The following is a 16733-nucleotide window of genomic DNA, read 5'->3' as shown; positions in this document are numbered from 1 at the left end:
TCCACTGAATTTGTGCCCTCATGTCGTGTAAACCATAATAAATTCTGAATTAACTTCTCATATGGTAATTTTCAGACAAGGTTATGTATATATTTAAAAAAAAAAAAAAAAAGGTAACCTGCAAGTTGCACTTCCGGGGCGCTCCTCAGTGTGCGACCGGCTGCAGTCTACCTTCTGTTTATAATGTTTTTTAATGTTTTTTTTTTTGTTTTTAACATCTTGTTTTCAAACACCTTTCTGTAGAGTGTGTGCCAGAGACTCAGTATGTGGACCATGGGGTGGTTTGCACACTTGCGTGGTATTGCTGTACCTGAGCCTTTTTGGCAAGGGAGTGGAGGGACACCATGACTGGGAGTCGAGTCACTCTCAGTCGTGAGCTTCTCCTTTCACTATGGACCACAACGAAAGGTGTAGTGCCGGCGGAAATACCGGAGGAGCTGTACAGACCGTACAGTTTGGGCAAGATTCCTTCTCATCGGAAAAGAGGGACAAGAGGTGGAGTACGTCCGAGACTCAAAAGCCTGAGTCTTGACAACCGCCGCTGGCTCCCTCTGCTGCCGACAGTTCTGCTGTCAAACGTTCAATCCATCCGGAACAAGGTGGATGAACTTGAAGCGTGGGCCAAAGTTAAACGGGAGTTCAAAGAAACTTGCCTCCTGGCCTTTACTGAAACTTGGCTCTCTGAGATGGACCGGGACGAGGACCTGTTTCTAAGCGGGTTTGGCAGCCCACTTCAGCTTGACAGGTCATCGGAGATTACCAGGAAGAGACGAGGAGGAGGAGTAGTGTGCTTTTACATTAACCAGAGGAATTGTAAAACTGTTGTGGTTCGGGAGAAGACATGCACTCCTGATATCGAACTTCTGTCTATCTCTCTCCGTCCTCACTACCTGCCTCGAGAGTTTCAACAGCTGTTTTTTACAGTTGTTTACATCCATCCACGAGCTGACGTGTGCGCTGCTGCTCAGCGGATTGCTGACGTCACACATAGGCTAGACGCTATCTGCCCTGATGCCCCCAAATTTGTCCTCGGGGATTTTAATTGGTGCACCTTGGATAAGACTCTGAGGACAATATGTGTCTTGCACCACCACACAAAAAATACAAAGATAGACTTGTGTTGTGGATCTGTGAGTGGTGCGTACAAGTCCCAGCTGATGCCTTCTCTTGGATCCTCATATCATAACAGTGTCTGTCTTATGCCTGTGTACACGCCCTCCTTTTGGCGCCTAGAGCGCGTCTAGAAAACTGTAAAGACTTGGTCAGACGAAAATGTATCTTCTCTGCAGGCGTGCTTTGATTGTACCGACTGGCAGTGCTTTTATGATGCTTGTCAGGATATTGATGAATTGTGTGACACTGTCTCTTCTTACATCTCATTCTGTGTGGACACATTTATCACAATTAAAAAGGTTGCTACATATCCAAATAACAAACCATGGATAACTAAAGAACTCAAATCGGTCATCAATAAAAAGAAAAGGACTTTTTATGCCGGTGATCCTCTGGAGATGAAGGCCATCTCCAGAGAAGTAAAGGCTGATATAGCCAAGGCCAAAATGAACTACAGGAAAACAATTGAAATGAAATACAGTAGTGGTGACCTGAGAGCAGCCTGGCAAGGCATTAAAACTATGGCCTCCATCAGCCTCTACTTATGAGACCAAGCAATCTATTAGGGTTAACAGCGTGGATGATGCTGACTTACCAGATACTTTTAATTCTTTTTTCTCTCGTTTTGAGAGGCCTGATTTTATTCCTAAAGTTACCAGGTTGAGAGACTCCCTTGTACCCCTAAATGCCATTGTCATATCCCAAGAACTTGTCACAGCCTTATTTAAGAAAACAAATATGAGGAAAGCTGCTGGCCCTGATAGCATCTGTGGGCGCACTCTGCATTATTGTGCTGAACAGCTCGGTGGGGTGCTTTCCTATTTATTTCAGTTGTGTGCTGACAGTTGTCAGCTACCGTACATCTGGAAAACTTCTACAATAATACCAATCCCAAAACTAAAACATCCCAAAGAGCTTAGTGAGTTCAGACCTGTCTGTCTTACTTCACTAGTGATGAAAAACTTTGAACGGATTTTAACGGATTGCTTCTTATTTCAACTTACCTGATCAGCTTTTATTGTTGCTTTTAAATTTCTTAACTGACAGAAAGCAGCAGGTTTTAGTAAATGGAACTAAGTCCGATGTGGTGGTGTCAAATACGGGTTCAGCCCAGGGCTGTGTTCTTTCTCCCTTGTTTTTTATCTTGTACACAGACAGTTGCAGGTCTACAAAAGAGGGCAGCTACCTGGTTAAATTTTCTAATGACACAGCACTGTTATCACTTCTTCATGATTCTGAGTCCGACCATGGTGGTGCCCTCACTGACTTTATTAACTGGTGTGATGATAACCTCCTTGACTTAAATGTTGCAAAAACTAAAGAAATTATCATTGACTTCAGAAAAAATAAGTCAGAACCTGAAGTCAGCATTATACACAGCCAGGATGCTGAAATTGTGGATAACTATAAATACCTGGGAACTGTATTTGATTCGCAACTTAAGTTTGATGTGAACACAGACACAATTGCCAAGCGTGGACAGCAAAGAATCTACCTTCTGCGAAAGCTGAACTCTTTTAATGTTTGTAACTCAGTGCTGTGTGTTTTTTACCAGTCATTTATTGAAAGTCTTCTAACATTCTCATTTATCTGCTGGTATAATGGCCTATCAGTGAAGGATAGGAACCGCTTATGTAATATTGTTAATGTCTGTTCCAAAATAAATAGAGCCCAGCAGAGAGACTTGCATTCCCTCTGGGAGAAACGTGTAGCCCAGAAGGCAAAAGTAATAGTGAGGCAACCTGACCACATCCTGTCCAGTGAATTCACTGTAATGACCTCAGGTTGACGCTTTAAAGTGCCCCCCAGGAAAACGAACAGATATTTAAAGTCCTTCATTCCTTCTGCTATCAGGCTGCTGAATGCTGACAGAAGTTTGTTTTAAATGAATATGTGTGTGTGGTTTATGATAACTTGGTTTGTTCAGGTGTCTTTTCTTGTGACAAAGCTTCTGTGAGAACAGTTGTCTTGTTCTTTTTTTTTTATTTTTTTTTATTGATTGTACTAATTTATGAATCAGCACTGAACTTGGTGCACTTGGTCCTTGTGTGCACCTCTTGCCCATATACTGCCCGATTGTCTCTGTTGTTTGCTGCTGTTGTAAGATGGTTGTTTGTGTTTGTGTCTGTGCTCTGGGTAGACTGGAACTGAATTGCCTTTTTTAGGACAAATAAAGTCATCTGAATCACTTTAACAATTTTCTTTGGCCACCAGATACTCTTGCTGTTTTCCACTGCCCAGTGTAACACCTTTATGAACTTTTTTAATGTCAAAATTGAAAATATTCACCAGCAACTGACCACATCTCACAATTCTACTTACAATTTACGTGATTTGCTTTTCTATGCTCTTCCCATGTCTCCCAATCTAGTTTTAAACTTCCAACTGTTGCTGAAATATCTGGTCTTATTCATAAATCCAAATCATCTACCTGCCTGTTAGACCCCCTTCCAACTCACCAAGTTAAAATCTGTCTTCCTTCCCTCTCCTCCTTAATAACTGAGATTGTACATTCCTCTCTTAACTCTGGTCTTGTGCCCCCATCTCTCAAAACTGCTGCTATAACTCCAATACTAAAGAAACCCGGTGCAGATCCTAACAATTTGATTTATCATTCCACTCTAAAATACTTGAAAGATCAGTTGCAGCTCAGATCCACACTCACCTTAGTCACAACAATTTGTTCGAACAATTTCAGTCTGCTTTTTCCTCCTTTCACACTAATGACCTCTTCATGGCAGCTGACGCTAGGCTTTTAACTATTCTTGTTCATCTTGATCTGAGTGCAGCCTTTGAAACCATTTCACATAACATCCTTCGAGAGACTCGCTACCATTGGTATCACTGGCACTGCTCTTGACTGGTTTAAAGCATATCTCTCTGGCCGCACTAATTTTGTTCAAATCAGAAATTTCAGATCCGACTCTTTTCCAGGTACTAGTGGTGTTCCTCAGGGCTCTGTTGTAGGTGCCCTTTTATTTATTATCTACCTTCTACCTCTCGGCCATGCCTTTAGAAAATGTGGTATTCATTTTCACTGTTATGCTGATGACACCCAGCTCTATCTGTCCACTAGGCCTACTTTGGGCGTCATCCTGAACAGTATGGTGTCCTTTGAGGCCCACATCAGTAATGTTACTCGGTCTGTATACTTTCGTCTACAAAATATTAATCATCTTCACCCATGACTTACACCTCAGAGCGCTACTATCCTCATTCATTCTTTGGTTACCTCCTGTATTGATTATTGCAGTTCTGACCTCTTTGGTGTCCCTCTCAAGTGTCTTCATGAACTCCAGTTGGTCCAATATTCAGCCATCCATATCATTACCAGAACCCGCTCTATGGATCATATCACCCCTGTTCTTCAACAACTTCACTGGCTTCCTGTTAAATATCAAATCGATCTTAAGATTCTGCTTCTCACCTTTAAGGCCCTTCATAATCAAGCCCCTTCCTACCTGTCTGAACTCCTTCATATCTACACACCCTCCCATAATCTAAGATCCTTTTCTGCAATCCAAGTCACATCACCATCTGCCTTCTTGACTACCAAGGGTTCTAAAGCCTTCAGCCTTTCTGCCCCCCGCCTCTGGAACTTTCTCCCCACAACAGTCACAATATTGATTCCCTTTTCACTTTCAGATCCTGTCTAAAAACACACCTTTTTAAACTAGCATATTTAGTCTGATTTAATGGTGACACACATATTGAGTCTTGCCCTAATAATGGTTTTATTATTATGATTTTATACCCATTATTTATAATTGTGCCTTTTGTCCAGTCATTTTATTAACTTTTTTTGTATATTATTGAATTGTTTGATTTTATGATCTGAAAGGTGTCCTTGAGTGCTCTGAAAGGTGCCTATGAATAAAATGCATTATCATTATTGTGATCATTATATCCCATCTGGTCTGGGAGGGCCTTGGGGTAGGAGGAGCTGGAAAACGTTGCTGTGGAAAGGGATGTCTAGGGTGTGTTGCTTGGCCTGCTGCCCCCGCAACCCGGCCCTGGATAAGTGGATTAAAATGGATAGATTGATGGTTAGCTGAGACACCCAATTCATTTTTTTTTTCAATTTTATTCATAAAGCCCAATATCGCAAATCACAATTTGCCTTACAGGGCTTTACAGCATACAACATCCCTCTCTCCTTTGGACACCCATGTTGTTGCCTTTGAGACTGAAAAGAGTGTTACACTGTGGATTTGAGCAGTTACACTGCTCCAAAATCCAAACAAAGAGCTAGCAGATCAGTCTAAACTTCTCAACTTTTGCTATATTCCATCTAATTGTTTTCTGCCCTGTGAAAATTGTACTGTGTAGTTTTTTTAACCATATTTAGCTGTTGTGTCTGTCAGCCTACTTTCTGGTTTGGTAGTTAGAAGGCTAGTTTCACACCCTTTTGTTAATCATGATTATTACTTACAATAAGTGTTGCAGGTTGATGTGTTGTGGTCCTCATTGTTGGTGAAGTGGAGGAACTGGTTTTTGTTGGTGTAGCGGGGAGACTTGGGAATCCATCAGTGCGGTCATTCATGAAGGTTATCACGGGGCTTGTAACATTAACCCAGAATGTCCTGTAATTCTGCACGAAGGATGCACTGCAAAGACACCCACATCAGTTCTAATGAATAAAAGTCAAACACATGAGGATTATTAATGTTATGAAGGTTAACAGTGATAGTATATGATTACTTTTTCTAACAGATATTTTAAACTGGGCAATAAAGCTAAAAAGACCTTGTTTTTATGTTTATGTACCCACTTCAAAAAATAAAATAATTCATGTTCTATGCCCATCCACTATATAATGGCACATCACAGAACTCCATATGCACCCCAGTGACACAACAAAAAATATCTGGCATTGGCAGATGGGAATGGTAGGAACAGCAGGCCCTACTACTGTTCGAAAACGGAAATGAAGGTTATGCATTGCAACATTCCAGTAAGGAGAATAGTACAGAAATGGGCAGCAGTCCATGCAGGGAGAAAACACAGTTAAATTGCATGATATCAACCACATGCTGAGTTGCTGCTGAGAACACTACACACTGATTTGATTAGCAGATATGAGGCTGTGCAAATTCAAAGAAGAGAATCAATTAAAATCATCCCTCAAAACCAGTTTGCATAATGCCAAAAGAATGGAGCCTGGCTGGTCATAGACTCATAACCCAGCTTAGGAGTCACGGTTCGGTGTGAATTCAGTACAGTGGAAAAAAGAAATAAGACAAAAATTCTAATACACAAGGATATGTTTCTTTTAATGGTATCACTTTATATCACAGCTCGGCAACAGTATGGCAGTTGCAATCTACGAACAACTAAATGGTTATATCACTACAATATTTTGATTAAAAATGATAATATGGTGACATTAATGGGGTAATAACCCAATAAAAATTAGATAATATAGATTGATGGTTTTGCAATAATATAGACCAAGACCACCTTAATTTCTTCAAAATCACATGAAAATACTTGAAATTCAAAATTGGTAATTACCATAGCATATTGATGAAAATCATCCTCACTCGTTGTCCAGACATTCCTTTTTGTTATAAGTTAATGTTGTACAAATGATGTGTTTATTGCTGTGACTTGTGACTACCTACCACAAGTGCACTTGTGGTACTTTCTGTGTATTAATCATCAGTTATCAATCAGGGATGCAAAATGGTAATATTATATTAAACCATACACAAGAGGCATAGTGCTTATTTGAAAACAAGTTTATGTGTCATAAGCATGAGTCAGTGCTAAAGTTCCTGTTTCTATTTGATTTCTCACTACTTTACACTAAATACATCTGATACTGTTGATGGCTTATACAAATATTGCATTAAAAAAAGTCAAAGAAATGCCTTTTATGAATATATTTTTATTGAAATATTCCTTACATAAGAGATATGGATGATACAAAAACCACCACAACCTGGGTGCATGCAAGCAGTGTTGCAATCACTATGTCTTTTTTTAATGCTTTTAAGTTGTTCCTGTATTTATCGATGGCATATTTTTGACTGTAAACACTAGTACAACGTAACCATGAAAGTTACAGAGGCTTATATGCAGAAAAAGTAACTTTATCGATAAGCTTCATTTCGTTTACATGTTAAATTCTATTTATCTGATTGATTTCAGCAAGTTAACATCATTACACATCACTCTGTAAACTTCCATTGTTATGTAGATGATATACAATTATTTCTATTGATCAAGCTTTAAGAAATGAATCCGTTAAAGAAACTTCAAGCATGTCCTAAGAATATAACAACCCCAATGAGCTCCAATTTCCTTATGTTAAATTCAGACGAAGTTATTGTTATTGTTCTTGGCCCAAAACACCTCAGACACACTTCATCTGAAGATTCTGAAGTTTCTTTAGATGGCATTGCCCTGGCCTCTAGCACAACTGTAAAGAAACTGAGACTAATATTTGATCAAAATTTGTCTTTTAACTTTCATATGAAACAAATTTCAAGGACTGTGTTCTTTCACCTGCATAATATTGCAAATTAGGCATATCCTGGCTCAAAAAGATGTAGAAAAACTGGTCCATGCATTTGTCACCTCTAGGCTGGATTACTACAATTCTTTATTATCAGGTTGCTCTAACAAGTCTCTAAAGACTCTCTAGCTGATCCAGAATGCTGTGGCATGTGTACTAACCAGAATTAAGAAAAGAGCTCATATTTCTCCAGTTTTAGCTTCTCTGCACTGGCTCTCTGTAAAATCCAGGACTGAATTTATCACCATTTTCCCAACTTATAAAGATTCTAAATGGTCAGGCTCCATCATGTCTAAGACAGCTCATAGTACCTATTATTCCACCAGATCACTTTGCTCTGAGAATGCAGGGTTACTTGTGGTTTCTAAAGTCCCAAAAGGAGAACGGGAGCCAAAGCCTTCAGCTATCAGGCTCCTCTTCTGTGTGGAACCATCTCTCTCCTTCGGTCCAGGAGGCAGACACCGTTTCCACATTTAAAAGTAGACTTAAGACTTTCCTTTTTGATAAGGCTTACAGCTTGGGCTGGCTAAGGCTTGGCTTGGGCCAGCCCCTAGTTAGGCTGACATAGGCCTTGTCTGCAGAAGGACCTCCTATGATACACTGAGCCCCTTCTCTCTCTCTCTGTCTCTCTGTTGCATGCTGGGAGTTGGTGGTGAGAGTGTGTGGTGAGACTGCTGAGAGTTTGTAAGTTGATTTCCATCTTTTTCTTTCCTGCTGTATTTCTACTGTGGTTACTGTATGGTTGTATGATCTTTGCAGTTGTGTTACAGTAGTTTGGTGAGTTTTTGCTGGTTGGTTGGCTGACTGTGAGCCGTGTTTCTCAGAGGGGATGGCGTCTCAGAGGATGCCCCTGTTTTTGAGACATGGCATGCAGCTTCAGCCTGACCCATCTGTCCCTGTTGAGGAAGTTCTGCTGGCTGTAGGAGATTGTGTTGTACATGCTAATCTGTCCCATGCATCCAGGATGAACATAGGTGTGGTTGTTTTCCTGCAAGAGGAGCATTTTGTTGCTGAGTTGATAGCGAGCGATGTCTCGCTGCACGGTGTTTCCCTGCAGGTTTCCCTGCTCACCGTGCCGTTGACCCAGGTTACAGTCTCTGGTGTTCCCCCATTCATTCCCAGTGAAGTGTTGGAGAAAGAGCTGCAGTGCTTCAGGAAGCTGGCAAGTGGCTTTCGGTCTGTTGATCTGGGCTGCAAGAGGGAAAAGCTAAAGCACCTTCAGTCATTTAGGACGCAGGTGTTCATGTTTCTTAACTGTCCATCACAGACTCTGGAGGTTTCAGTCAGAGTGAAACATGGAGAGGGACATTACATGGTGTATGCCAGCACAGGCAGCATCAAGTGTTTCAAGTGTGGAGACGTTTGGTACAAGCGGATTGCTTGTCTGCACAGGCTGGGAGAGGGCCACCCCAAGCCGGCAGCGGCAACAGCCGAGGAGAGCCTCAAGCCAGCTGCCAGGTCAGCTGACGAGTCAGTGAGTGCTGCGGCTCCGAGCAGGGGCGGCGCCCCACCGCTGACTGAACCCAAGCGAGCCACAGCGAGCAGGTAGACAGCCAGGCGTAGGAGCAGTGGGCTGTCTCTGACAGACAGATGACTGATGACAGAGCAGACTGTCAGAGCAGGGGAGGAGGTGAGTGAACAGGGTGGCCAGGTATCAGAGCAGAGTCAGGCTGCTGCTGCAGAGCTCAGACAGCTGTGTGGAGTGGAGAGGGTAGCAGGTGAAGAGGAGATGGAGTATGACACTGACTCTGACTGTGTTTCTGTGGCAGACTCTTAGTCATACAGTGGAGAGCTGCATACACTGAAAGAGATAAATGAGTTCCTCGATGAAATTTTGGCAAGTCAGTGAAAGTGTCTGAGTATTCCTGATGCAGAGAAGTTCATAAAAGTGTGTTGACTTTGCAGAAGGTGGTTGGTGTGAATTTGCTGGATGAGAAAAAACATTTCCATCTAAAAAACATGTAACAAGTCTGAGAAAGATGCTAAAGGCTAGCAGAGGAAAAAAACGCAGGTCAAGACTTAGGGGGTGATCACACAGAAATGAGACGCTAGAGACGCGGATGCTTCAAAGACGCTTGAAACGCTGGAAGCTCTTACTCAATGCACGCTAGCTACTGGTGTCTGACGCTCAAAAAAGTTGAAAATATTTTAATTTTTCAGCATCTAAAAAGAAGCGTCTACAAAAACGTGCGTCCAAAAAGACGCTGGAAAAACGTTCATTTAAAAAGACACTTGAACTCCGGTCAGATGCGCCGTATCATAGGAAAACAATGGTTTTACTGGCGTCCCGTTTCTTGCATTTCATCTTGGTGTAATTGCTCCCTTAAGTGATGATGATGCTGATGTTGTTGCACTGGGTGATCTTCCTCTTACTGGCTCATCTGCCTGATTATAACACCTTTCTCTCTCAGCCCTGTACACACAAGGTGAGGGTTGGCTCCTTGAACATTAATGGGGACACTGATGGGCAGAAGAGGGCAGTCATTTCAGAAATTATCTCACACAAAAGATTACATGTCATCTTTCTGCAGGAAACACAGTGACAGGAACAATGAGACGGACTGGGGTTTGTGGTGGAAGGGACATGTTTTTCTGTCTCATGGGACTAATTTCTCTGTGGGTGTAGCAACTTTATTTTCTTTAGGGCTTCATGTAGACACCATCTCCACAACTGAGATCCAGGTAGGCAGAGTTTTAGTAGTCAGGGCTAAAATACAGGACATTTCTTTCTGTTTCATAAACATCTATGCTCCAAACCAGGGTTCAGACCAGCTGGAGCATTTTTACAAACTGCATGATTTCCTAAAACAGTGTGATCGGGGTGAGTGTGTAGTGATGGGTGGGGACTGGAACTGTACCATAAACTTCACATTAGACAGGACAAGAGAGGAACCTCATTTACATTCATCCACTTCCCTATCACAGGTCATCTCAGAATCAGCTGTAGGAGATGTGTGGAGGATCAAACATCCCCAGGACCAGGGCTGTTTAAAGACACTCTGGGGGCCCTAGGCAAGAGGCACCTTGGATCAACCAGGGCAGCACGGTGGTGTGGTGGTTAGCACTCTCGCCTCACAGCAAGAGGGTTGCTGGTTCGATCCCGGGCGTGGGAGCCCTTCTGTGTGGAGTTTGCATGTTCTCCCCGTGTCAGCGTGGGTTCTCTCCGGGCACTCCAGCTTCCTCCCACAGTCCAAAGACATGCAGATTGGGGACTAGGTTAATTAATAACTCTAAATTGTCCGTAGGTGTGAATGTGAACGTGAATGGTTGTTTGTCTCTATGTGTCAGCCCTGCGATAGTCTGGTGACCTGTCCAGGGTGTACCCTGCCTCTCGCCCGATGTCAGCTGGGATAGGCTCCAGACCCCCCGCGACCCTCAAGAGGATGAAGCGGTTAGAAGATGAATGAATGAAAAATAAAGAACAGTCCCTTCATAGGTAAAGAACAGTCCCTAAAGTGCGGTGAGGTTTGTGGGCCATTAATGGCCACAAAGAGAGTGTGCCACCAGGGCTCGGCTGTTCAGGTATTTCTGGGCAGTCATGAAATCAACAAAGGGGAAATTATTGGACCTGGAGCCGGACTTCCTCGTGGCCGGTAAGCCTTATCTTACGGCGTATTTGACAGGAATACAGCGTCTGTGACCCCCATTCAACCCATAACTGTCAGGATTCGCCTTTTGTTTGTTTTTTTCCTTTTTAGATTATTTTTCTGGGCTTTTGCCTTTAATGGATAGGACAGTGTGTGAAATGGGGAGACAGAGAGAGAGAGCGGGGACTGACACGTAGCAAAGGGTCGCAGGCCGGACTCGAACCCATGGCCGCTGCAGCGAGGCGATGCCTCTGTACATGGGGCACCGGCACTATCCACTATGCTACCGACACCCCCTTTTGTTTCTGCTGCTGGTTGAAATCTGTACTTGCATAGCGTGCTGAATGATTTGTTTTGCTTGCGCAAGAGGGTGAGTGTTCATGCGCATGGACACTCACCCTCTTGCGATTGGACTTTGAACTTATACCACAGTAGTGGTACTGTGAGGTACCGTAGTACTACGGTACTCCAACAATGCTAGCGCGGGTGGCAACCAATCATGCGGGACATGGTCCCAATTTGCGTGACGTGTGAAAAGAGACAGAAATGCTGTGCAGTCCCGCACAGTGCGGGACGTCTGGTCATCCTACTTAGCCACTTGCAAGCAGCAGCTAGTAGGGGGCCCGATTAGAGGGGATTCCAACGTGTTGTCATTGTTGCAGTGTCTATAGGGGTTCCATCATATTGTCATTGATATGGACCACTGTCAGCCGTCTCTGGGGGCCCCCCTCCAGCTCGGGGCCCTAGGCAATTGCCTAGCTTGCCTGTCCGGTTGCGACGGCCCTGCCCAGGACAGGCAGTTTCGATGAATTAAGGCTGCTTCAGGACAACAATTTCAACGTCTGTCAGAAGTTTGAGACATTCTGGGGAATTTGGAGGGAAAAGAAGGGGGACTTTACATCTTTGAGTCAGTGGTGGGATGAAGCTCACATACGAGTTTTCTGTCAGCAATGCACAAGTCACTCAACAGGCAGGGTTAAGAAGGTAGTTGAGGATTTAGACAAGGAAATCAGGTCTTTGGAGAATTCACAATTGCACAGACAGTCAGAGGCTTCAGCAAAAAATAAAAATAAAAACAGGAATTACGCTCATTACGCACGTCCATCTATCAGGCCAAACAGATGGTCTGTCTCCGCCTTCCTGATGATACCGTGACTACAAGCCCAGTCCAGATGATGCAGCATGCTGTGGAGTTTTACAGCACCCTCTTTGGGACGGAGGACTGTAGCAGTGACTGTGGATGAGCTGCTGCAGGGCCTTTCTCAGCTAGGCTCCAGTGGCAGGGCTGCCTTGGATGCTGACATCTCTCTGGAAGAGCTTACTGCTGCTGTGGGTCAGATGGCTCCTGGTAGAGCTTCTGGACTGGATGGCCTGCGCGTGGACTTTTACCAGCCTTTCTGGAGGTGTTTGGGAGCTGACCTATGGCAAGTGGTACAGGAGTGCTCTCAGATGGGACTGTTACCTGTTTCCTGACGCCATGCAGTCCTCTCACTTCAGCCAAAAAGGGATATTTGGCTCTTTTTAAGAACTAGAGACCAGTGGTTCTGCTGTGTGCGGACTATAAACTCCTCCCAAAAGTGCTTTCAAACAGGCTGAAAAACTTTATGGATGTATTAATTCACTTATTTGATGTCTGCAAGCTTTACAATTTTGATGCTAGGGTCACTTCATTAGATCAAGAAAAAGCTTTTGACAGAGTTGACCATAATTTTCTTTTCTCCACCTTGAGAGCTTTTGGTTTTGGAGAGGGTTTTATGTCATTGTTGACATTGCTCTATAACGACGCCTTTTGTTTGGTGAAGGTGGGTGGTGGGCTGAGCTGTCCAGTGCAGGTTCAGAGAGGCATTAGACAGGGGTGTCCCCTCTCTGGATTGCTGTACTTAGCCATTGAACCATCGTTAAGCTGGTTGAGATCGAAGCTGTCAGGTGTTATGCTACCAGTAGGCCGTAAGTTATAGAGCTAGAACAGTCTCAAAATGAATAAATGCACACAGAAATTAATAAATGCACAAAAAAGAACTCACAAATGTATTTGGGGATTTACATATATATATATACATATATATATATATATATATATATATATATATATATATATATATATATATATATGACTCAAAACACAAGCACATTTTCAATGCACGCAAAAATATGTTTCATTTCATACATAAGTAAAAGAAAATCCACATATAGAAAATAAGATTTATAAACATATTTATAACACATATATAACACAAATATTTCTTGTTTTAAATATGTGCAATTGAAATTTACAAATGTATGCATGTAAAAGTATTTGCAATTTTCATAAATACATATTTGGAGGTTGTTACATCGATATATGAACTGTCGAACCTGCGTTACAAAGTGCTTTTAATTTGTAAACTTCCTTGCATTTGTGTGTGCAAGTTTTGAGACTCCCCTGCCGTGACTCGATTCACAAATGCATTTTGTGTAAGTGGGGATTGTCTGCAGTCAATCAGATGTCTCACTCCTTTACAGCCAATCACACGAGGGGTGTTATACGATGTCATTAAAGGCGCGCAGGTGGGAGTAACTGTACATTCCCACCAAAAGCTTGAAAGTCACCTGTGGGCGCTCTGGTCGCTCTGACATTGCTCACACTGCCAGCTCCAGCAGGCGCTTGCAGAGGCCAAAGGGGCGGGGCCAGGCACTGCAGATGTGTCCATCTAGGCTGACCGACTGTGCACTTTACAAGGATGAACATACTATCATTTATGTCTTCACTATGTATTATCATGATTTTCATTACACAATTAAAATAATGTTAATAAACACAGTCATATGGCTATGTGACACAGTCATATAGTCACATGGCTATATGACTGTGTTTATTTATGAGTCTTTTATTATTATGATTTTACCCTCCTGTTGGCACGTAGGACCACTGAGAAATGTAATTCGTGGTAAATAAGCGGGAGCTCATGGATTGTACTTTCGGAAGCCTCTTTTGTATTGCATCGGTGTATTTGCTGAGGAAGCACAGGGCCCGGAGCCGTCGGGCCGTCTGGGTCCACAGAGTCCTGCAAACCCGGCAACTCCACAGGGAATTTCACCGGCTGGTACAGCTCCGGGAGAGCCCAGACCATGCTGATAAGTTTCTCCTCCATATTTGTCTTCTCTTTCAATTTTGCCCGTTCAGCTTCTCTCAACTTCTACTTGATGCTCTGGTCGCTGGCATCGCGTCGCTCGCTGCAGCCGATGCCCCTGATGCCCTTCATCACCAGTGTGCATTGAAAATGAATGGCTTCTGGCTGCTTATGACACTCATGAAGTTTTTGGTGGGAATGCACAGTAAGGTGAAGCTGCAGTACTGGAGGCTGCACCGGGGGCAACACTGTGTATCTTAGAATGGGTGTTTAAAGGCTCTCTAAGTCTTCCTAAGCTTGAAAAGTGTTTTATCACATACAGCAAACATCTCCTCACAATCCACTAGCTACATGTCCTCTCAATATGCTGTGAAAAAGTCCGGTCTCTGTAGGCAGCCCAGGCTCTGCAAATGGCAACTTGAATGTGTTTGCAGCCACCAGGTACTGAATGTCCGAGACAAATTTCCTCCTTGAGGACAATAAAGTTTATTCTGATTCTGATCCATCACCTGCTGGCTATGGTTGGCACCTAGAGGATGGAAACTTACAAGTAACCCGGATGACAGGAAATCCAGCCCCTGACAGTGTTTTGCATGTAGTAGGCTGCAGTTGCAGCAGATGTTCCTGTGTCTCTGCAGGACTGTGTTGCACTGATTTATGTAGGTGTCCTATACTGATGCTACCTTTCATTGATCTGAATTGAAGAAGTCCTTGTATATGTTGTTGCTTAACAAACACCTCTGCTCTAAAAATGGCATCTGCTCTGGCTGTTCATTAAAGATTATTTCATAAGTGGTTCATGTGTTAATTTGAATTTGAATTTCTAAACTTTAATAATTGCATTGACAAACTGATGTTCGAGATGAGCCAGGCCTGCACAGATTCGATCACTGGCGATCGGCGCATAATGCATGCCAGTTAGTTTTGTGTCCGACTTCATCCCGACTTGCTCTGACGTATTACAAAAGTGGACGGCGATAAAACCGTGAGAGCGAGGCGGCCGCAGTTTTTAGGGCCAGGCGCCGCAGTTGCTCTCCACCAACTGCACCGCCTGGCTCTCACCTGATCTAACAGCTGATTGGTTAAGATGTCGACTCAACAATACGATGTTTTAGATAAACTACTCATTTTTGTTGAATTTTAGAGATTAAGATTGTATTTGTCTGATCTGAAGGTTTATTCTGTGAACAGAAAACATGTTGTGTGACTGATGGTGAAGTTTAGTTGTCAGAAACTGAATACATTCATCATAAACTATACAGTCTACTGTACTATATTAATATTTGAGGGTTTAATTATTGAAGTATTTAGCAACACAGAGACTTATGGTCAGTGGGATGTGAGGATTCTTAAAATAACATGTGTACAGATGTGAAGCCCTGACTGTATATGACTGAGCCTTAATGAAAGCTGTTGTCCTGTATTTTTTTTCCTCTGAAAATATTAACCTTATAGTCAAATACAGTTTATTCAGCCTGTGTAGTTGAGGGGACAGGTCAAACTGATATGATGCTGATTTACAGGAGAATTCATATCAAATGGAGGATGAACCATGAACATAAACTACAGATCACCTGTAAAGCATTTTAATAAATTAATCTATCATAATTAAAACAACTGGAGACTGAAAACAAACTGATATATGGGTCTGATCACTTTTTTAATGAAGTGACATCATTCCAGAGAGTATGTTAGTGTGTCTGACTTCCTGTACGGACTGAAGGCTGCTGGAAACTGTCGGGAAACTGTCCGACTTCACCGCAGCTTTTTGTCTCCGCCCCCCCGCTGTGGCTGCCTGCTCTCATCTACTTTTCAGGCGAGGCGCAGTTCATCTCGAACGAGCCTATTGTCTATGGTCTATGGATCAAGACGAGCGCTTCTTCCTACGTGCTCAAAAACGTAGGTACTGATTGGCCGAAGAGGAGTCCTGTGTATCTGCGCTCGATTGCTCTTCCTTCATCCTTAAACTACCCGGAAGTCTGTCACAGTAAATTGAAACTGAATTTTGAGAACTGAATGTGAAGATATATAGAAATAAATTAAATTTCAAATTATTCTATTCTATATACTATTCAGATTCAGTTTTTCAATGCAATGATTCAAATTAAACAATACAATTTCAAATTATGTGATTCAAATTCAGTTTTTCAATGCAATGATTCAAGTTTAGAAATTCAAATTCAAATATAAAGATTCAAATTCAGTTTCTGATGGCACATATTTCAGCCCATACTCCCCGCTTAGCTAAACACGAATCAATCTTTTAATAAAGTAAAGATTGTGTGGTCCTGTGACTGTGGAATGGGATGAAACGATAACAGGTTTCACCTTACGGCCTACGGGTTTGCCACAGTGCCCCAGGTTTGCCACAGCACCCATGGTATCTGCCTATGCCATCAGTGT

General features: G+C 42.7%; 1 protein-coding gene across 1 annotated transcript in view; it reads right to left on the bottom strand.

Annotated features, from left to right (window-relative positions):
* The window catches only part of LOC125882999 (putative ferric-chelate reductase 1), a 333018-nt gene that overhangs the window by 217461 nt on the left and 98824 nt on the right, over nucleotides 1-16733 (bottom strand). The window contains exon 5 of the mRNA XM_049567087.1: nucleotides 5546-5720. Within this exon, the coding sequence (XP_049423044.1) occupies nucleotides 5546-5720 (175 nt within the window). The remainder of the gene's footprint in view (nucleotides 1-5545; nucleotides 5721-16733) is intronic.

Source organism: Epinephelus fuscoguttatus, linkage group LG22 (assembly GCF_011397635.1).
Source record: "Epinephelus fuscoguttatus linkage group LG22, E.fuscoguttatus.final_Chr_v1".
NCBI lineage: Eukaryota > Metazoa > Chordata > Actinopteri > Perciformes > Serranidae > Epinephelus > Epinephelus fuscoguttatus.
The sequence above is the reverse complement of the archived record's forward strand: the minus strand, read 5'-3'. Positions and strand labels throughout refer to the sequence as shown.